At 40.6% G+C, this 22,575-nt stretch overlaps 2 protein-coding genes across 4 annotated transcripts in view; both read right to left on the bottom strand.

The window, feature by feature from the left end:
* Positions 1-959, bottom strand: part of CACNB4 (calcium voltage-gated channel auxiliary subunit beta 4) — a 235,307-nt gene extending 234,348 nt beyond the window's left edge. For both annotated transcript variants that reach the window (XM_045821650.1, XM_045821840.1), the window contains exons 1-2: positions 869-959; positions 555-638 (exon numbers count right to left, since the gene is read on the bottom strand). In XM_045821650.1, coding sequence (XP_045677606.1) covers positions 555-638; positions 869-877 — 93 coding nt within the window. In that variant the 5' untranslated portion in view covers positions 878-959. The remainder of the gene's footprint in view (positions 1-554; positions 639-868) is intronic.
* Positions 960-17,402: 16,443 nt separating this feature from the next.
* STAM2 (signal transducing adaptor molecule 2) overlaps positions 17,403-22,575 on the bottom strand; it is a 48,872-nt gene continuing 43,699 nt past the window's right edge. For both annotated transcript variants that reach the window (XM_045821413.1, XM_045821321.1), the window contains exons 13-14: positions 21,638-21,807; positions 17,403-20,241 (exon numbers count right to left, since the gene is read on the bottom strand). In XM_045821413.1, the coding sequence (XP_045677369.1) occupies positions 20,013-20,241; positions 21,638-21,807 (399 nt within the window). In that variant the 3' untranslated portion in view covers positions 17,403-20,012. The remainder of the gene's footprint in view (positions 20,242-21,637; positions 21,808-22,575) is intronic.

Raw genomic sequence — 22,575 nt, 5'->3', positions numbered from 1 at the left:
CGTTTAGACTGAAACAGATCTGGCACTCTTTCCCTAATTTAGAGAACCAAAGAAGCGGTCCCAAAGGGAGACCAAACTTTCTGCTCAAAGTGTCCTTCTTTTGACTAGAGCTCGGAGATCTCCTCCCAAGACCTAGACAAAGAAGAGTATTCAAAACAGAAGAGACCCCTAACTCTCCGCCGAACCAAACCAGGTGCCCGGCAGCACGAGCTTTGGTTATCCAAAGTCAAGATACACTGCTTAAAGACGTTTCCCCACACACTGAAAATGCAACCAGAAATACTACAGTCTTAAATTCAGTGTCCCCGTGCTAAGCCAGGTCCCCGCTGATTTGGGTCCACACGCACAAACTAACTTCCCAGGGCGGATCTGAGGCGCCGGGACCCGAAGACTCTGCGAGCCGGAGGCAGAGCGAGAAGCTCGAAGCAGAGGCGCCTGCCCGGGTCGGAAAGAGGCGCGCGCGGAGACGCGACCCCCGGATCCTGCACGTGGGGGCTGCGCCCGGCCTCCTGCCCAACCTGCTCCCCCGCTTCCGTCCCGCACCTGCCTCCTACCTGTCTGAGGATGAAGCTGGTCGAAGTGGTGCTGCCATCGGATCTTTTCAACCTGCTCCTCCGGGTCGTGGTGCCTCGGGCCACCTGGACTCGATACACGGGGGCCAGAGGGAATCGGGTGAGGACCACAGCGTGGACCCCCGGCGGCCACCCCCGGCTGCAGTCCACTCCTGGACCAGCTCCCGGGGGTCCCCCAGAGCCCGCACCCGAGTGTCCTCGGCGGCCCCCAGATCCAGCCCCCCCCCCCCCACCCGCCCACTCCAATCCTCGACAGCTGAAAAGATGCCCGAGAGAGGCAGCCCGCGAGCACCCACCACATCCATTAACAAAGACTCTCGGGGCGCGGGGTCTGAGTCCCTGGCATCTGCTGGGGAAGGCTGCAGGCTCCGGAGCGGGAGCGCAGAGACCGGACGAGGTAAAGAGGAGGAAAAAGAGGGGGAGGAGAAAGAGGAGGAGCGGGAGGAGAAAGGGACGCGGAGGAGGGTGGGGGAGAGAGGCCGCGGACTCCCAGGACTGGGGGCCCCCCCGAGCGAGCACCGGGCACGAGGGCGGGGCGCTCCGGGGCTGCCGAGGAGGGGGGTGGCGGAGGAGGGGCGGTACCTGAGAGGTGGGAGAATGCGGCCCGTCCGCCGTCCCGTTCTTGGCGTAGGAGGAGGACATGGTTCACAGGTGCATGGCCCGCCCGAGCGCGGTGGGCGCTGGGCCCACAGGCCCGCGAGGGCTCGGAAGCGGGGGAGGGGAGGGCGGCAGGACTTCCCCACCCGGCCGCCGGACCACGCCGGCTAGCGGCTCCCTGCCTGCACTTCTGAGAGCGCGACTCCTTAAAGGGCCCGAGGCGCTTCCCATGCGCCCGCCTCGGCGTTTGGGGCAGCGGCCCCGCAGCCGGAGTCCCGCAGAGGGGCTTCTCCGGATTTCGCCCACCCGAGCGGATGGGGAGAAGCGCGCTCTCACCTAGCGAGCGCCTTGCCTCAGAGCTTTCTAGAGGATGAAGGGAGGGGGAAATCTGCGGTGGGGGTGGAAGGATTAAAATAGTCTGCACAGTTTAAAATGAGACAAAGGTGGCACGGTTCATGAATCAGGACTTGGGGAGGGACGCTGGTGCAGCGTGGCAGAGAGTGGGAAGAGCCGACCGGTGTGTGTGTGTGTGTGTGTGTGTGTGTGTGTGTGTGCGCGCGCGCGCGTGCCGCACTGGAATTTTAAAAGGGCAAGAGCAGAACCTTCCTTCCACGACTTCACTCATCAGCCAGCTGTGGTAAGGCAAGGGGTTTTGTGGTTTGGTTTTTTGTCCGTGTTTCTGCCAACTCTGGCTTCAGAACCGCGAGCCATAGACATCCAGGCAGCCCCGGAGACCGTGCCAGCCTGAGTCTCACGGGAGATGCAGCCCCGCAGGAGAGCAGCTTGTCCTAAGGAGTTTTGAAGGTCACGTTAAGACCTCTGCTAAAACAGAGTTGGCCACGTGCCTCCCATTTCTACGTGGACAGCTGTTTTCATGGAAGGAAACACATCCATGAAACCTTTGCCGTTTTTGCAATTCTCGGTTTCCTTCTGCAAATGTATACAAGAGATTAATTTGAGATCAAATTATGCAAATTGTGGAGTGGTGGAATTTAAAGTAATAAGAGGGAAAACATATTCGAATTAAAAAATAAAAAGAACCGTTTAACTATAGTTACTGCATGAGTAATCCATCTTTAAAATGTGCATAGTATCTTAAAATGCTAACCTTAAGTCGCTAAATCAGTCCATGTCACATTGCATTCCAGGATTTTTTTCCAATGGAAACTGCTCTGTTTGTTTTAACAATTGGTTGGCATTATCAAAGTCCTGACTATACCTTACCATTCACCACTTACTTCCATTCCTACCCCCTTCACTTAACCCAGACCTTCATTTCTTTCTAACGGGCTGATAACTAGTCTCTTCCCCTCCAGGCACAAGCGTGCCTGCGTGCCTGCACACACAACACACCCACTTCATTCCTACAGGCAAAGCCATTTTCCCAAAACTTCTTTGTCCAAGTCACTCTTCTCTAAAAAGCACTTATTGCTCTTAACAGCCCACAAACTCCATGGTCCCAACCAACAACCAAGCCCTCCTCTTCTCTGCTTTCCTGGACAGCACCTCATTTCTCCAACCTGACCTCTAGACTGCACAGACCTTTTGGCAAGCAGGCAGGTCTGCGCATTATTGCTTCAGGGTACCAAATGCCATCTGATTTCAGCACCTCCATCCTGGAATACACCCTCTCCCAGTACAACTCCCCCCCCCCCCCACACACACACACACAGCTGAATCCTACTCTTCCTCCAAACCTGACTGAGCTCATTGTTCCCCCAAGACCAACCCCTCCAGTCCTGGATAGTTTCTTGTGCCCCTAAAAAATGGAAGCCTTTATTTTCTGGGCATTTAATGCAGGCTGCTTTGATTTGTTCTCTTTTTGTAAAAATCTCCTATTTTCTAAAATAGATTTTTAGCTTTTCATCTTCTATTCTTCTACCTCACACAAAGTAGATATATCATGAAGTTTGTGGGTAATGGTGTGTCTGCTAATACAGAACTCCTTGCTTTGGTTATGGTCAGCTCAATCCATTTTTAGTTCTAAACCATTTTCATAGGTCAATATCTATATTTCTTAATCAATATCTGTAGAATGAATTGTCATGTGGGCAGCGGAAGTTGCATTTTCTGGGTTTCCACTGCCCACAGTCTCACTGACTTGGCGTTATCCAAAAAGAATCCATACCAGCATGACAGTGAGGCCCTCTCTCCACCCACCCCATGGCAAAACTGGTGAAAATTATTTTTTAATTATTTAAATCTCTGGAAGTGGTCCAAAGGACACCCAGCAAATGAAGAAACATTTATTCAAGACCGTTCACTAAAGGTCAATAAGATAAGTGAGAGTCTGTGGTATTTGAAACAAATACCTCCCTCCCTGCTTCCAAAGTCAGCTCAGAGAGAAGGAAATGCCACACTGCACTGGTGCAGCCTAGAATACAGGCCTCCCTCTCCCCTCAACTCCCATTGGGAGGGTCATCTTCCTGGGAGGTGAAGGACATCAGCATTTATCATCCTGCCCTAGATCCCTGTTGCTGAAACTAAGTTCCCATCAAATGCAGTAGAGAGGTGGGGTCTCCTTTCTTTAGCCCAGCCCCACCCACTCATGGGGTGGAGGCACTAGTGTGGACATAGCACCTCTGAGAGTACTGGGGTCCCGACTGCCCCTGGGGAGACACGTAAAGGGGTCCTTGAGACTGCATCCCCTCTCTACCAGCACTCAGCTCCTGCATTAGGGGTGGCACTCAGAGAGAGTTGTCGCTGCATCCAGCACCAGAATTCAAAGAATGAAGTTAGATCCATACAAAAGTTAACTCAAAATAGACCAGACCTAAGTAAACAAGCTAACAATGTAAAACTATTAGAAGAAAACATTGGCAGTAGATTTTTAGATGTGACACCAAAAGAATTAGCAACAAAGAAAAACAAATTGGACTTTATCAAAATTATAAACTTTTGTACTTCAAAGGGCACTATCAAGGAAGTGAAAACACAACCCACAGAAAGGAAGAAGATATTTGCAAAGCATATACCTAATAAGGAACTCCTGGCTACTCTGTGTGTGTGTGTGTGTGTGTGTGTGTGTGTGTGTGTGCGTGTGTCTATAAATAAAAGAAATCTTACAACTCAGTAATAAAAAGACAACGCAATTTGAAAGTTAGACAAAGATCCCCGGCCAGTGTGCCTTGGTAGAGTGAGTGCTGGCCTGCAAACTGAAAGGTGGTGTGGGTTTGATTTCCAGTCGGGGCACATGCCTGGGTTGCAGGCCAGGCCCCCAGTTGGGGTGTGCCAGAATCTGTTTCTCTCCCTCTCTTTCTCCCTCCCTTCCTCCCTCTAAAAGTAAATAAATAAAACCTTTAAAAATGTTTAAATAAAGTTAGACAAAGAGTTTCAATAGACATTTCTCAAAAAATATATACACAAATGGTCAATAAATCCATGAAAAAGATGCTTGACATCATTAGTCATCAGAGGCATGCAAATCAAAACCACAGTGAGACAGCTCTAATCAACTCAGATAATAACAAGTGTTGATAAGGATTCAGGAAAATTGGAACTATAATACACTGCTGATGGGACTGTAAAATGGTACAGCCACTGTGGGAAACATATTGGCAGTTCCTCAAGTTAAACACAGAGGTACCATATGACTCAGCAATTCTATTCCTAGGTATATAAACAAGATAAATGAAAGCATATGTCCATGTAATAACTTGTACAAGAATGCTCATAACAACATTGTTCATAGTAGGCAAAAGTGGAAACCACCTCAATGTCCACCAACTGAAGAATGAGTGACTAAAGTGTGGTATATCTATACAGCGGAATGCCCTACTGCATTAAATGTGAATGAGGTACTGATACTGTACATGCTACAACATGGATGAGCCTTGAAAATATTATGCTCAGTAAAAGAAATTAATTATGGGAGGTCACATACTGTATGATTCAGTTTACATGGAATGTACTCAACAGGGAAATCTATAAAGACTAACAACAGATGAGTGGGTGCTTAGGGCTGGGAGGCTGGGGTAGTCAGGCAACAGCCAATGGGACAGGGCTGCTTTTGGAGGTGAAGGAAATGTTTTAAAATTGATGGTAGTGATTGTTGCATGTTCCTGTGAACACAGTAAAAACCACTGACTTCTACACTTTAAATATTATAGATGTATTGCATGGTATGTGAATTATCTCAGTAAAGCTGTTATTTAAAAAAAATCTTCAGACCTCATAAAATTTAACTCAAAATGGATTATAGATCCTTGTGTGAAATGCAAAACTACAAAACTTCTAGAAGCAAATCTTCAAGACTTTGGGTTTGGTAATGGAGTTTTAGATAAATACCACCATGAACAGCATGATCTAAGAAAGGTAAAATTTGATATATTGGACTTCATTAAAATTAAAAAATTTCTGTTCTGTGAAAGACACTGTTAAATGACTGAAAAGACAGGTTATAGACTGAGAGAAAACATTGGCAATACACAGTGTTATCATAAAAATGAAACCAATCTCACAAAAACTCATAAACAAAATATATAAATAACTCAGTCTTGGCTGGAGTGACTCAGTGGACTGAGCACCAGCCTGTGAACCAAAGAGTCACTGGTTTGATCCCCAGTCAGGGCACATGCCTGGGTTGCAGGCCAGGTTCCCAGTTGGGGGTGTGTGAGAGGCAACCACACATTGATGTTTCTCTCCCTCTCTTTCTCCCCCCCTTCCCCTCTGTCTAAAAATAAATATGTAAAATCATATATATATATTTATCAAAACTCAATAAGAAAACAGGCCAATTTTAAAAATAGACCAAAATTGTGCAGACACCTTACCAAAGAAGATATGTAGGTAGCAAATAAGCATACGAAAAGATGCTCAACATCACTTGTCATTAGGAAAATACAATTTAAAATGACAATATAATGCCATTATTCACCTATCATAATGGCTACCTTTTTTATAACTGAGGAATTCTTATTCATTGGTGATGGGAATGCTATATGGCACAGCCACTCTAGGAAATAGCTTGCTAGTTTCTTAATAAGTTAAACATAGTCTTACCATACAATACAGCAATCATGCTGCTCCTAGGTATCTAAGCAGTTGATTTGAAAACTTGGGTCCACTCAAAAGCAGCACACAACTATTTATAATAGCTTTATTCATAATTGCCCCAAACTGGAAGCAACCAAGATGACCTACAATAAGTAAATGGAGAAACAAATGGTAAACTCATACAATGGAATACTATTCATTCATAAAAGGGAATGAGCTAAAAGCTGTAAAAAGACATGGGTAAATCTTAAAAGCATATTGCTAAGTGAAGGAAGCCAGTCTGGGGATATATACTATATGATTACATGAGATTCTGGAAAGGGCAAAGCTACAAAGACTGTAAACAGTTGACTCAGGAGGAGGAGGGTTGAGTAGGTAAAGCACAGGGGATTATTTCTAAATAATAATCCTAAATATTTCTAAATAATAATCCTGGTCAAATCCTAAAACTGAAGCTATTCTGTTTGATACTGTAATGGTGGCTACAGGACATTATGCGTCGGCCAGACCTATAGGAATTTACAGCACAAAGAGTGAATCTTAATGTATGCAATTTTCCAAAAATCATTTAGGAAGTTGGGAGATTCCAGAATAGAATGCAGAATGTGACAAAAGAACATAACTGTATTAAACTTATATGAAATAACTTCATTTCCAAGTAACTTTGGAAGTGAATGGAGTCTGTAAACTAGATGCAAAAAGAATTGTGCATGAGCAACTGTTCACCAACTTGTTGCTTGAGGAGTATGAGTCAACAATGCTAAATCACTACACATATATATAATTGAAAAAGTACTGGTGAGAATGGACAGCAGATGACGAGAGGCAGGTTGTGCAAGGCTGGAGTGGATGGTTACAGATAAGCAAGGGGAGAGGGCTAGGATGATCCATGTGGTAATGGCTTTAAGTCAGAGACCATAGTACAAGCTCAAGTGTAGCTTAATGTAGATATTGATAGCTATATAATGAAATATTTGTAGATATGTATATATACAAAGTTAGTGTACACATGTATTCTTTTTTGTTTTCAACTGAAGGCCTAGAAATAACATCTCAATAGCAACAAACACATCTAGTACCCAGGTCTTGGTTTCTAACACCATTGTCAAATGAAAGAAACACAGACACCTCGAAGAAATAGCTTATTCTAAAACTGGGGCAGGAAATATACAAGATGAGCCTGAAGCATTTTATTGTGCCAGAAAGTAAAGGAGTACTAAAAAAAAAAAAAGGAGAAGAAAAACCAAACTCCCCCTCCATAAGTATGAACTGAAAATTAGTGACTTCCGTCCAGAGCGCAATGTAGAAAGAGGGAAGTGGAGGAAGCGGACAAACACTACCTCAGCCAGGCAATCCAAATCAACATTCACAGTGATGTCAGGGTGTTAGTACTTACCCTTGATATTACAAGAGGCACTTAACCGTTGTGGTTTTTTCCTCCCTGAAACCCATAACCCCAGTCTCATCAGGAGGAAAATACCACACAAATCCCCATTGAGGAATAGTCTACAAATGTAGTGGTGACTAGTAATCCTCAAAACTGTGAAAGTCTATCAAAAACAAGAAAAGTCTGAGAAACTGTCACAGCCAAAAGGAGCCTAATGGAACCTGATGACTAAATGTGTGGTATCCTGGATGGGATCCTGGAACAGAAAAAGAGCATTAGCTAAAAACTAAAGAAGTTGAATAAAGTATGGGCTTTAGTAAAATATTAAAATTGGTTTAAAAATTGTGACAAGTGGTGTGGCTCAGTTGGCTGGGCATCATTGCGCAAAGTGGGAAGTCACCAGTTCAATTCCCAGTCAGGGCACATGCCTGGGCTGTGGTTCCGCCTCTGGGTTGGGCATATGCCAGAGGCACCCAATCCCAATCAGTGTTTCTCTCCTTCTTTTCCTCCCTCTCTTCCCCTCCCTCTAAAAATAAGCAAATAAAATCTTTTTTAAAACTGTGACAAATGTACCATAGTAAGGCAAAATATTTATAATAGGGGAAACTAAATATACATTTCTGTACTATCTTCACAATTTTTTTGTAAATCTAAAAGTGCCCCAAAATAAAATTTTATTTTATATTTTTATTTTTAATATTTTAAACTTTATACCTGGAGGGGAATTTAGTAACCATCTAGACCTAGAACAAACCCCACATTTAGCGAATTAGGAATCTGCTCTCAGGAGAATGAACTGCTCAGGAGCAGGTGGCCACTATTATACTCCACTTTCTTCCCCAAAACAATGGACAGTGTTGAATCACTTTGTCAGCAGCAAATACTCTCCTCATACATTTTATTCTGTCACCTAATAAATGTTTTGTTAAGTGCTTCCTACAGATGAAGTCCTGTCCAAGGTGCTGTTTAAAAAAAAAAAAGGTGTAATTTACAGAACTCTCACAGCTCATAATCATGACACTGCATTTCATATATATATGAAAATCAAATCATAATACATTTTGTCTAGAGTCTATACATCTAGGAGAACACTGTTTGTATTTTTAAGCTAGGAGCATACAAAATCACAATAGTGGCACATATGCATCATTGCATATTACGGGTTTGTGGAAGTAACCTTTTACATTTATGCCCAAACAACCCTGTTATAAATTTATGAGTTGTTTTCTTGGGGGATCTACTTTCTCTTGTTCTAAATAATTTGTCCAGAATTATCTCCCCCCCTTCCACTGTCTCCCAATGCTCTGGTTCAAATATTGATTGAAAATCTGTTCAAAAGGCACATAAACAATGCGCCTTTGGGATATTAAAGACTATTGTAAAATTTTTAGAAATCAGATTCAAAAACTGTTTACTTTCTTAGCCTAAAAAAATGTATATTCTATTGCCCTGGCTGGTGTGGCTCAGTGGACTGAGCACTGGCCTGCAAACTGAATGGTCACTGCTTGGATTCCTAGTCAGGGCACATGCCTGGGTTGCGGACTGGGTCGCCATTGCGGGGTGTGTGAGAGGCAACCACACATTGATATTTCTCTCCCCTTCTCCCTCCCTTCCCCCTCTCTAAAAATGAATAAGTCTTTAAGAAAATTATATGCTAGTGAAAAGGGTACAATTTTAAAGGGTACAAATAATTCAGATGGCAATGGAAGTAAATTTTAACAATCTAAGTTTTAGGTATGATTATTATTAAGATGACTCATACACATACTGTAAATAAAGAATTGTATTAAGATGCTACCTAGTAACTAGTTTAAATTTTTTATACTCTATTTCTTTTATCTGGCATATTTGTCATCTTTGGTAACAAACAATCTTAAAATCTTAGTGGATTACAGCATCAGCTAATCCCTTGGTTCTGGTCCAGGCTTTTGCTCAGTCCTCCTTTCCACTCCCAGGCCCAGGTTGAAGCAGCAGCCCTGGTCTTAGACATGCCGGCTCTGGAGAGGAAGAAACCAGAGCACTCAGGATTTCATGAGGCCCCTTTAAGCCTCTGCTTAGATGTGGGCATCTCTGTTGCATCTGCTCATATCCATTGGCAATGCATGACGTGCAACCAGTACCAAAACCACTGAATGGGAGCATGCTACTCCAGGGGTCAAGGTCATGGACAGATATGTACAATCCTCTCAGAGGAAAGGAGAGGAGTAAAAAAATAGAAACAATACAATCCTGCACATAAAGGATAGCTTATTTAACCAGGCAGTTATATAATCTGATCACCTCTGTCTTTCACCTTCATTCTGCCATTTTTCATGGTTGTCATAAATTATGCTAATTCTTTCTATATTTAAAGGAAGTATTCTTCTAAAAGTTCAAATTAAGATGCCAAATGATGTAAATAAATTCCAAGCAATGTTCAAATTGTAGTTTTCCTATTTCTCTGTGCCCAGTGAAGAACATAAGCTTATAGAAATGCAAAGTTGGAGAACTTGAATGAATCCATACTAGTGGCTTGCAACCAGTATAATAAACATGTGGGATGTCAAAATCAAGCTATCCAGTATTGTCAGGACCATTATATAGAATTTGCTTTGCCCTTAATCCCAATGTCCTCTTGCAGTGCCTCTTGCTAATGTCACCTGCCTATGACCTTCCAACCTTCTAGGTGACCCCTGTAGTGTTTTTCATAACCAGTTCCTCCCCCAGCCCACAGCAAAGGTTGGTGTTGTTTCCTGCCACAAGTCAGAAAGAAATGTTCAGTGTGCTTCTGCTTCTGCTGCAATCCCTGGCCTCAGAGTGAAGAAATGAGCATCCTGTTCTGGAAAGCATCCAGGAATATCATTTGATGAGCATTGGAGACACTAAGTTTTTTTTTAAACTAGAGCCATTAGCCTTTTGACACTTAAGGACTGGACTTAAGTTCCCTTGTTTCTTGATAGTTAAAATAATGCCATATTCCCTGATTTCTAAGACAACTTTTAGTTTAAGATACATCATTGATTGAATAGCTTTAAGGGAGTAAAATAAAATCTTACAATACATGCTGATCCACTGTAAAATACATCCTGATTTTACACATTAAAATGGAATGATGAGGATAAACAACAAGCGCAAGGATAAAAAAGGGTCAAACAAAAATCACATATTGAACACCAGGCACTGTAAGGGGCTATACAGCTCTCTGCTAAATCCATTTTTATTTTTCATCTCACAAACATTTCATGTGCCTAAGCTGGGCCGTAGGGATATACCAGTGAATTAAGCACAGCTCCAAATTCTAAAGAATTTTACAGACCTAGTGGGGTAGGAATGCTTTCAGATACAAATAGCAAAATCCTACCAACAGCAGTCTAGACAAGTAGGGGTAACAGATCAAGGACTTATTTATTTTTTTTACATACAAAGAAGTCCAGAGGAAGATAGTCTGCAACTGACTATCAACTATCAGAGTTGTCATCGAGGAGCCAAACTATATGGTACATTTACATGATGGAACACTATGCAGCATTAAGAAAGAAGGAGCTCTACCCTTTGCAACAGCATGGATGGAACTAGAAAGCATTATGCTGAGTGCAATAAGCCAGGTGGTGAAAGACAAACACCGTATCTCACCTTTAAGTGGAACCTAATCAACAAACAAACAAGCAAGCAAAATATAACCAGAGACATTGAAATTAAGAACAATCTGATAGTAACCAGAAGGAAGAAAGGAGGGGATAATGGAGGTGGGGAGGGAGGAAAGGTCTTTCAGGAGCATGTATAAAGGACTTGTGGACGAAACCAAGGGAGGGTGGAATCAGGGGAGGAAGGTGGGGATGGCTGGGGTGGTGTGGGGAGTGGTGGAAATGCAGACAGCTGTACTTGAACAACAATAAAATTTAAAAACATTTAAACAAATAAATAAGCAAGTCCCCCCCCCCCAAAAAAGGAGCCAGGTACTTTTAATCTTCCTGAACCATCAAAACGTTCTTCCTCAGTCACAGAACAATTGCTTTATTTCCTAACACTGCACTTGCCTTCTAAGCCAGAAGGGGAAAGTACCAAATGCCTTGTCCTGCAAAGTTTTAGTCAAAAGATGCTATGGAAGTGCAGCATGGTGACTAGGGGCCAGAATCAGAGAAATTTGGGCTGACACTTGAAAAGACAATTTGTTTGATGGATGGAAGAATTTCAGGCAGTGAAAAATAACAGGGACAAGCACAGGTGTGAAAAAAAACAAAATTTGCACCCAAGGAATTTTAGGTCTGGGGACTGGAATCTAGCTGCATGCAGGAAAGTGGAGGGGTCGAAAGAGCTGCCAATGGTGGGGTCATGAAGATCCTAACTAACACTCGATCCTGAAGAGTTTAGCTGCAATCCAGAACCTAACAGGGCCCCGAGCTCAGGCTGGATGATTTTCTCAGCAACTTTGTTCCTGGAGAAACCGGGCTCAGTTTCTGGAGGAACCCAGGTCCCATCACTTCAAGTCAAGCCAGAATACTCTCCTTTTCAAAACAGCTTCATCTAAATATCACTGGGTGTTTTCTTCACAGCAATTCCTTGAAGTTTGCTCTTTTCTATTCACAAAATACAGAATTCTATAATCTTCCTTAAGTTGCTTTCTCTGATGTTTGACCCCCTCCTCCTCACAGACTCTCAGAGCCAGTCTGTTTACATCAAGCTCTGGTCCCGTCAGCCCACGTGTGTGACAGCTATTTGTACTGCTTGTGCACAATAAGTAGCTCCAGCCACTGTTATGCTCTTCCTGCAGGAGTACTCTCACAACTGCAGGCACTTTCTACCCAGGTCAGCCCTTTGGGACCCTGTTAATCTCAGTGTTTTGTGGGGAAGGAAGCTGTTACAGATATTACTCGAAAACCTTATTACACAATTATTTCTAGGTAACAGTCGCACTAGTATAGTGAGTCAAAGCACATGCATGCATGTCCGACAGAACCTGGTGTAGAACCCCAGCTTTGCCATTTACTAGTTTGGGAAGATTCATCTCTTTATCTACCTCTCTCCCTAACAAGTGCTATGAGAATTCAATGACAGTATGTATGAAAATGGTTTTCAATCAAGTCAAAGTGCAATGTCTACCATTATACAACTAGTTAGTATGTGGTGAAGCCACAAACACAACTCAGGCTTGGAAACTCAAGTTCTTAGTATCCCCAGCATATAATAATGTTGTTGAATGCATTAATGACTGATAATAAATCTTTAATTTCCTCATCTGTTTCAAAATAGAAGAGACAGCAGTTTGAAACTTTTATCTTCATCTCCACTTGCAGGGCCTACTCTGTGTCTCTCTTGAGAAAGCTTTTTTAAAAAGTCTCAGTTTTAGGGAGGCGACATGCCAGAGAAAAGATGGCAGACCTCCAGGCTGTGGAAGAGACTGCTTTTGTTGTGTATGAAGTGAGCAACATTGTAAAAGAGGCTACAGAAAGTGACATTGATGTTAATACCTATCAGCACAGCAAAGTCAGTCAGTGGACCACAAGACTTTAAGCCAACTCACCAAGCTGGGAAAACCATTTAAGTACATTGTGACCTGTGTAATTGTGCAGGAAAACAGGATTACACAGGCAAGTTCTTCCTCCTGGGATGGCTCTCCTGATGGGAGCTGCCCTGGCGATGGGAGCACAAGACCTTGTGCCTTCAGACTGTCCACCTGACCTCCTCGTCCGCTGGGGCTCTTCCTCCTTTTGTCTCAGCATTTCTCTTCCATCTTTGTTAACCACCAGCCGTGAACTCAGTGAACACCGTCCCTATTCTCTTTGTGTTTTTGTGGCACTCTCAAACTGTAGAGAAGAAACCCAAATCACCACACCGTTCTGTGGTCCCCACACCCTCCGTGAGAGGACTCCTTCTCCCCAGGCCACCGAAGGCCTGGGCTGTCACTTGTCTCAACTCCGAGTCTCTCTGCTCAAAGGTGCTCGAAGTCCAGTCTATTAGCGTGAAACTTTCTCTCCTCTCTGAAGTGATTCAAACACACTAATTTTCCATACTTCGTACTTTTGTTAGAATAAATTAATCCAATTTTTAAAAAAGTCCCTGTTGTAACAATCAGGTCAAATGTAATTATATTAATTCTAGTCTTTATTGACTAAAAGCGATGGGATACTTATATCAGAGAATCGTAACAAGAGCTTATTTGACCATTGGATAGCAACAGAGCAATCTGACTTTGTACTGACCACACTGGAAACATACTTGGACAGGACAGATGCTACATAATGGAACTCTGTTTTCATTCCCAATCTTCTCCTCTGCTTTCTCTCTATTTAGAGTCTGGAAACCAAAATACTCATTTTCCCAGACTCACTTGCCACTAAATAAGTAGCATTTTGGCCCAGTTCTGACCAATGACATATAAGTAAAAATCCCTGGGGGGTTCCCAAGAAAGAAATATGATTATTTTTGGCTGGGGTTTTAAGTCATTTTTCTTTTTAAACAATGCATTTTTCAAAATATTTGTCTGAAGTTCCTTGGAGGGAAAAAATATGTGACAGCTAAAAACCATCTCCATATTATTACTGAACACATCTATTCATTAGATTTTCACCACTGCGAGCTACATCCTAACAAGACAGCACTGACTCCCCTTTAGATTTGTGACAGAGTGATCAGATGAGGACAAGGCTCTCTAAAACTGCAAACTATCCAGCTATGGGGCTGATCCACTGCAGCTGTAAAAGTTAGAGCGGACTGCCATTAGGATATGTTATAGCAGTGTCCAAAAGTGGCAGGTGAAAACACAGTCTGTTCAACAAATGGTGTTGGGTTAACTATCCTGCAAAAGAATGAAGCTGGATTCCTCCCTCATACCATGTACAAAAATTAACTTAAAAAGGATCAAAGACCTAATTATAAGAGCTAAAACCATAAAACTCATAGAAGAAAATGAGAAAATCTTCATGACCCTGAATTTGGCAATGGACTCTTAGATATGATACCAAAAGCATAAGCAACAAAAGAAAAAATAAACTGGACTTCTGCCATCTTTGGTATCACCTCTTCCACATTGGCAAAATGTTTCCCTTTGAGGATTTTTTCATCTAAGGGAACAAAGTCGCTTGAAATGAGATCATGTGAATAGGGAGGGTAGGGCATGGGCGGGGAGGGGTCATGCTGTTTTTGGTCAAAAACTGCTGAACATTCAATGCATTGTGGGCAGGTACACTTGTAAATCACCCATCATGAAATAGGCAAACACAATGAAAGTCTTCCAAAAAAATTTACTGAAGCTGAATATGGCCTCTCACAACACCAGCTGGCACACTGATACAGATGGGTTCCTAGAACACTCAGCCAATGGGAGAAGCCTCTACTGCAAGGGGCCTGACTGCCAAAGGATAATTCAGGTATTTTTTAGGTCCCCCCCTTGTATACGAATGACCAACAAGTATGTGAAAAGATGTTCAACATTACTAGTCATTAGGAAAATGCAAATTAAAACAACAATGAAGTACCATTTCAACATCCACTAGGATGGTTATAATTTAAAAAAATAGAAAATAACACCTGGGCTGGTGTGGCTCCCTTGATTGGAGCACTGTCCCGCAACTGAAAGGTTGCAGGATTGATTCCTGGCCAGGGTACACGCCTAGGTTGCAGGTTCAATCCCCAGTTGGGACACGTAGAAGAAGGGAACCAGTCGATGCTTCTCTCTCACATTCTCTCTCCCTGCCCACTTCCTATCTCTCTAAAAGCAATGAAAAAATGTCCTCAGAGGATTAAAAAAAAAAGGAAGTCTTGGTGAGGATGTAAAGAAATTGGAACATTTGTCATTGCTGGTAGAAATATAAAATGGTTCAGCTGTGCAAGTTTGGCAGTTCCTCAAAAAATTAAACATAGAATTACTATATGACCCAGTAATTCCACTTAAGCATACATCCCAAAGAATTGAAAAGTGGTACTCAGTACATGTACACACATTCATAGCAGCACGATTCAGAACAGCCAAAACATGGAAACTGCCTAAGTATCCACCAGTCTATGACTGGATATACAAGCTGTGGTATATGAACCTCATATAATGTGGTCTATGTGGAGATGAACCTCAAAAACATTAGGCTAAGTGAAAAAAAGACAGACACAGATCTAATTTTGGAACTAGAGGTGGTGATTATACAACACTGTGAATGTACTAAATGCCTGAATCACGCTCACTTTGAAATGGCTACTTTTATGTTATATGATGTCACCTCCATTTTAAAAAAAAAGTTAGCTGACTCTCTTGACCAAAATGTAATCAGTAGAGGTCACTGACTTGCTGTTAAGATACTGGAAAGCCTTTCTTTTCCTCTTTAGGATAGCAAATGGTGTAAAATTAAAACAAACCAAACTCCATTTTTCAATAGGCTTTGTGGGGAACATTCACCCAGTGGTTTCCCTTTCTGTTCTTCTGCTTGCTCTTGAACTTTTCCCTTCAATGCCCACTACTCAAGATGGGCAGAAGAGTGGGTAGTAAATGTGTCAGTTATAATTTGTTAACACCTCTGGCATAAAGAAATCAATTACTGAAATGCAGATGAGGTATTAAAGCATTAATAAAAAATGGGGTTATGGGAATAACCCAGGGTTTGGTTTCATTTATCCATGCAATTTCATTATGGTTTAAAAAACATAACAACTGCTACAGGACATTGGTCTCAGAACTCTTGTGACAATTTTAACCAATCTTATAAAAGGTCAGAAAGCTTGGTACTCAGATTTTGCTGTACATTTTTATCTATGTTTATTAGTTTCCTAGGGCTGCCATGACAAAGCACCTCAAACTGTGGCTTCAAACGACATGAATTTCTTATCTCAGTTCTAGAGGATAAAAATCTGAGCTGAAGGTGTCAGGAAGACAGTGTCCCCCTCTAGTGCGCTAGGGAAGATTCCTTACTTTCTCTGCCTCCGACTGCTGATGGCCCCAGGCAGTCCTTGGCATGTGGCGGGGTCACTCCACTCTCTGCCTCCATCTTCACTGCCTTGCTCGCTGTGTTTCGGTGTCCTCTTTTTATAAGGACGTCAGTGATTGGCTGTAGGGCCCACCCTAAATCCAGGATGATGTCACCTGGAGATCCTCAACTAATTTTACCTACAAAGACTCTTTTTCCGAATACGGTCACACTCTGACATCCAAGGTGAACGTGAATTTCAGAGGGACACTATTCACCCCATTAGACTATGTAAGCAACATAATTTCTCTGACACAGTAATGTTTTTTAAAAGGTCTAATTCAAATTTAGCTTGGTAAAATTAGATTAATTCCTCTGGGAAAACTTTAAAAAATAAATCTTTAATCTTCAAAAGAAGCTAAATCAAACTAATCAAAAAAATCAAATCCTTAGAATTGAGTCCTCCCTTTATTTGTTGACTAAAACTGATGTAAGCAAATAAGAAAATGCCTTTTGACAGAAATTAAGCATGATAGACTGGTACTATACTCTTTATAACCTGTTACCTACAAAAATAACTCCAGCTTTGTCATTGTAACAATTCAATAAATCCACCCTCTCCCAGAAGTTAGGAGCCTTGGCATACAATTTTTATTGTACTAAGAAAAACATTTTTAAAAGTCGCTAGGCCATAATTTTTTATACATTTAAAATCAAGTTTTTTATAATCTGGAAGGCAAAGTTTTATAACTAATCATGAAATCTTCAAAATGTACAGTGAAATTTATGTGGTCAAAAATCAACTACTGAAATAGCACATGACGACAATGTACCTGCAAATAATTTCAAATCCTAACTGAGGTTATAATTTTTTCACGTTCAGGTAATTTTATAAGTCACCAAATCCCAAGAAAGTGCTGGTAGACTGCATTTCCATGGTGAGAACACATCCCACTTCACATACTTTAACACCAGGAGAAGTTTTCTACATTAATGAAAACTTTATTTTAATTTTCAGGAATTCTTTCTCACGTACCAAGATTTCATGTGAAAAAGCAGAAGTTATTTTTATTTTTTATATAAAAACAGTAAGTATGAACCCAATGTAGAAATCTGATGTTAGTTCCTTTGGCAGAAAACATTTAATTATAAACGGGTTTGAAAATAAATACAATCCATTAGATTATGGAAAAGAAAGAAAAATAACAACCTTGTATTTCTTAACACTAAAAATATCTCACTACACTGATTTATTAACATTTTTATACTATCAACAACCTGCAACACAAACTTCACTACAGTATGACAAAAATAAAATTATTTTTAATTTAAGAGGGAGAAGAAACTTCCGAATATATAAAATTTCACAGATAAATGCCAATATATACTATTTATATACATGTTGCATATTACATTATTCCAAAACTACATTAGGTGAACTCCACTGACTGATCCCGATTTAGTGGGTGTGCAAGTATTCATACTAGCTCAAGAATTATGCAAAATTAAGCTTTTACAATTCCAACCAAAATTATACATGAAATATTTACACAAATATTAAAATAACTATTTATTAAATATTGTTTGGGAGAAAAAGGATTTTCCATATATATGAAAACATTATTATCAAGAGCAGCTTTGTAAATTTTTTTATGCTTTGTAGTCTTTAAAAAAGAATAGATTTGTTTCCAAAAAGGTGCCATTTTAGAACTTTCTGTAAGTATATAATTGAATTCACATGGAAGGAAAAAAAAATATGGATGAAAAACATAAAATGAAGCATTAAAGGTTAAAACTTTCTTTCCTGTCCCCTGTATCTGAAATAAGAGAATGACAGAAACTGGGCTTTCCAATACTGATTGTTTTTCCCTTTAAATGAAGACCAAGTAGTGCATGGACTATTTTCTTCTGGGATACAGTTTCTTTGCAAAAAAATATATTTGGAGTCAAGTTTCTTTAAATAGTAAATGACAAATGACAAAAGATTAAGGGTAATCTTTCTACTACAGAGTTCTGTAAAAAAAATACAGAAATCTTGCTTCCATATAATTATCATTTTAAAAAATAAACATGTCCATGTTTTTTTCCAGCTGTTATGTATCTGTAAGCATATGTTATTTGCATTTCCTTTTTTTAGATGTAACTTTAACAGACTTCTATTATCAAGAAGTTAGAACTCCTGATGCTGCCTCTTTTATACAAAGAAACGTGGATAGTTTGAATACACCTCAAAAATTCTTAAATCGAAATCTAAATATACTTTTAACATCAATTGTTCCTGCAAATAACATCAGGGGGTCTGTTGGTGTTTCTATAACACAGCTTACTGCTTCCACTATGGCTTGTTTTCTATTTTGTGTTATCTAAAAAGTGCTAGATGATACAGTAGTGTGCAAATTTTTAGGAGAGAAGGTAGTCCCTACTGAGTTATTGACTTCTAGAGTGGAATCTATTAGCATTATAAACTAATTTAAAATGTAAGCTTCGGAAAAACTGTCTTGTTAGCTTCCCTGTCAATCCATTGCAGGCTGTTATTCCACAGACTCAGAATTACTCATGAAAAGAATGGCCAGTTTGTTTTGACAGCCTGGCAGAGCAATGGTACTCAATCACCTCTGTGAAGAAGCAATGTATCAACAAAAACACACTTAACATCCACGCTTGGCATTCATCACATCAAATTATTAGTTCTGTCTCATGGCTCAAATTCACATCTCATCCGTAAAAAGGAAACGCAGCATCTTGCACACCGCACTGCATGAAGGAACACAAACAGACCCTGTCTTCATTACAGAATGACCAAAGTCATGGGAAAAGGTCAATGTAGTGGCCATTCTAAATACCAGGGACCCTTGTAGGAAAATAAATGTTGTTCTGAACGTAATGGAAATGGTTTATGGGGCATTTCTTAGCCCACTGCTGGCATGACTGGAGGATTGGCTAAATGCTTTGTCACACACCTGCACTGACATGGTCTTCACTATTAATAACAAAATATTTTTGTTCCCTCCAAATTGCTCTTCTGCAGACAATTACATGCTAATTATTACTCAACATACACTGAGAGCAAAACTGAACCTATTGCAAATACAACGGCAATTTAAGGAGCCAAAAGAAAATATGCTGGTAAGCTAAATGCAAAAAAAAGATGGTCACCTTTTAAAATAATGGTGTGTGGGAAACTGAAAAAAATACCCATACAAAATGTATTTAAAGGTTTCAGTACTCTCCCCATCATCACAATGTTTGGGGGGTACAAGGTGGGTTCTTTATAAAATGTACGTATCTCATGTTGTTTAGTGTCATAAGGCTACCCACGGGTGTCCAGATCTGTGTAGGGAAATTTGAAATTAAGACAAAACCAACTGGAAACAACTTGAAGCTGCCTCTGTTCGAAAGTTTGACTTCGAACAAACAAGTGGAAAAAAAACCTTTTATGGCCTAGTAGAGTAAGAAAATTTTGTGCTTTCTTTATTCATGGTCTGTCCTTTTGAGTTATGAAAAAAAATTTTCTTTCAGCATTTTCAGATTAGATCATAATGGTTAAATAATACATATATGAAGGCTTTGAATGAAGTGCGTGGTTCATTTCTAAAGGAGAGGCTGCTGATGGTAATTTGTTTGCTGCTGTGCACCTGCATGAGCCGGAACTGCCACGGGAAAGCCCGCCAGCGGTGGCAGACTAGACGCGGTGCTCGGGTACGATGGCAGGCCCACAGCCAGCCCCCTCTGCTGTGTGTAAGCAGCTGTGCCAGCAGCTGCCTGAAGGGTAGCGTTCTGGTCCATGTAAGCAGGATTGGAAAGAGTGTCCTGTCCAGTGCTACAAACAAAATTTTAAAAAGAAAATCATGTTTACTTTGCATTATCTAGGTTATGGTCAGAGATCAATCATCCGGAGAAAATAAAAAATGCCTTTTCTTTCTTTTTAAGTTTACCAGCTGTGCTATTCTGATAATGATTTACTCATTCCACCTATCCAGCGCTGTTAATGTAATTTTTACATCTGGTAAGAAGTATTCAAAAAGTAAAAAATACAAGACTATAAGGCCCATTTAATCTGAAATCATTTAAAAATCTTTTGAGGAGATGCTGATGATTTCTGGCAGTGCTATCTTGGGCCAACTTCAATGAGAACAAACCCCAGCCCCAGCACACCATCAGCCCATACTCTCCCTGCCCCTCTCAATCCACCTCTTATCCTGTCATAGTCTTTACACCTTCCTTTGGCAGGGCACTCTCAAGGCTGCCCTAATAGTCAGCCTAATCTAAACACCTACATAAAATCAGTGATGGCAAGGAGAATGGTGTCCTTCACATAGGATCCTTAATCTACCTGCAAGATAGTCCTGACCTGGAGTTTACTTATTAACACTGTTTAAAAAAACAACTAAGTTGAAAAATCGCACCAAATTGCAGGACTTCTGTTTGTTCCTATAACTACATACATTTATTTTAAAAGACATGTAATTTTATATTACACCAAATACACTGCTTACAGTACAGGAGGATCAATGTTCACATTACCCGTTTCTTCTCCATAATTCCTAAGTCTCCTTCAAGATAAAACTTTATATTTTAACTGAATACCAATATGAACAGGTTTATTTAATTTTCAGATATCTACAAGATATACTGATGGAATTTAAGAGTGGGGAGAGATCTTGGAGATCATCTACACATGACTATACTGAATAATAAACATTTTGTGTGGCTAACACAGGTAAAAGAAGGCAAGATTTAAATATTATTTTCAGAATAGAAGTGTTAGTATAAAAAAATTAAACCACAAACTCCACAACTCACACACACTTCTTTTAAGAATCAAAATAACAACAGTTTTCTGATTTTTAGGTGTGCATACTGATACATATGTCTGGGACTACTTTGCTAGGCTGATTACAGCACAGTGCTATGGTACATGTATGTTAGAATAGATCATGGGCTAGGTTCCAGTAAGGGAGAGTTACTTTTTAAAATTTTGTTCCAGGGACCCAGACTGTAAGCCATAGATAACCGTTTCAGTATGGGTAGCAAAGCTAAGAGCAGCACAATTCTTACTTCATGGGATTATAAATGGGCAGCACTATAAACTTCATCTCAATAGTAAAAGATAGCAATATTATTACAAAGAGAAGGGTCTATTTATTCTTATTCTGAAAGTCTGTGAATATTTAATGTATATAATTACAAACTTAACACACCTCCCCAAAACTTACCTTAAGTATGGAGTTTGAGCAGGCTGAGTTGTCACGGAGGAATTTACACTTGGAGGCAGAGATCTCAGTGGACCAATTTGATCTGGCCCTAGGCTGTAGCTTTGGGCAACAGTAACTTGGTGAACGTTTTGACCCATATAATTTCCACCATGTGATTGAACTGGATATGTCTATTAACCAAAGAGAAAAAGGTGACTCACTGAACTCCCAAACATCTCCCTAACAATATATTTAAAACTTTAAAGGACTTAAATGAAATAGAATGTTACACTTCTTGGGAGAACAATCTGGTTTCACCAATCTATTTGCTCTATATAAAAACTAGAGAGCTTCCAAATTGCACTGCCAAATCTATGGAAATTTATTATTTACTTGGTTGTTCTTTTATTTTGCAGGGTGTTGAAAAGAAGGGAGGTAGCGTATTTTTAAGTAGCAGACTGGAGTTCATCCAGATTGTCCATTACTCAGTGATGTGTGTAGCTCTAGAACCACAGAAAACTAAATATTCCCTTGAAAGGCAGCCATCAGAGTGATGACCTTCTTTGCCCTCAACCCAGGATGACTTATTCAAATCCTGCCTAAGAATGAAGCATAGGACAGTCAGTTGAAGAATAAGCGGTATTCGGTGGGGTTCACGTCCTTTCCAGCAATGTCTCCTTTACTTCCTGCCTTTAGGATAGACGTCTGGACAAAAGTAAAAAATAATTTTGGGGGCAAAGGAAAGGTATATCTTCACAAAATAGCAAAATGGTCTAAGTCTCTTTGGATATTTTTATGTGCCCCACTTAACATTCAGGGTAACATCTCCTTAAGGACAGGACCTATCATCTGTCTACCAAATGTAGCATTCAGAACAATGCACATTTAATAAATATCATATCTCATAACTATCATCACTCCAGTTTTAAACAGAGCTATTTTTTAAGCAAAAACCAGTG

Source organism: Phyllostomus hastatus, unplaced genomic scaffold (genome assembly GCF_019186645.2).
Source record: "Phyllostomus hastatus isolate PE091 unplaced genomic scaffold, TTU_PhHast_1.1 phas_contig_1, whole genome shotgun sequence".
Lineage (NCBI taxonomy): Eukaryota > Metazoa > Chordata > Mammalia > Chiroptera > Phyllostomidae > Phyllostomus > Phyllostomus hastatus.
The sequence above is the reverse complement of the archived record's forward strand: the minus strand, read 5'-3'. Positions and strand labels throughout refer to the sequence as shown.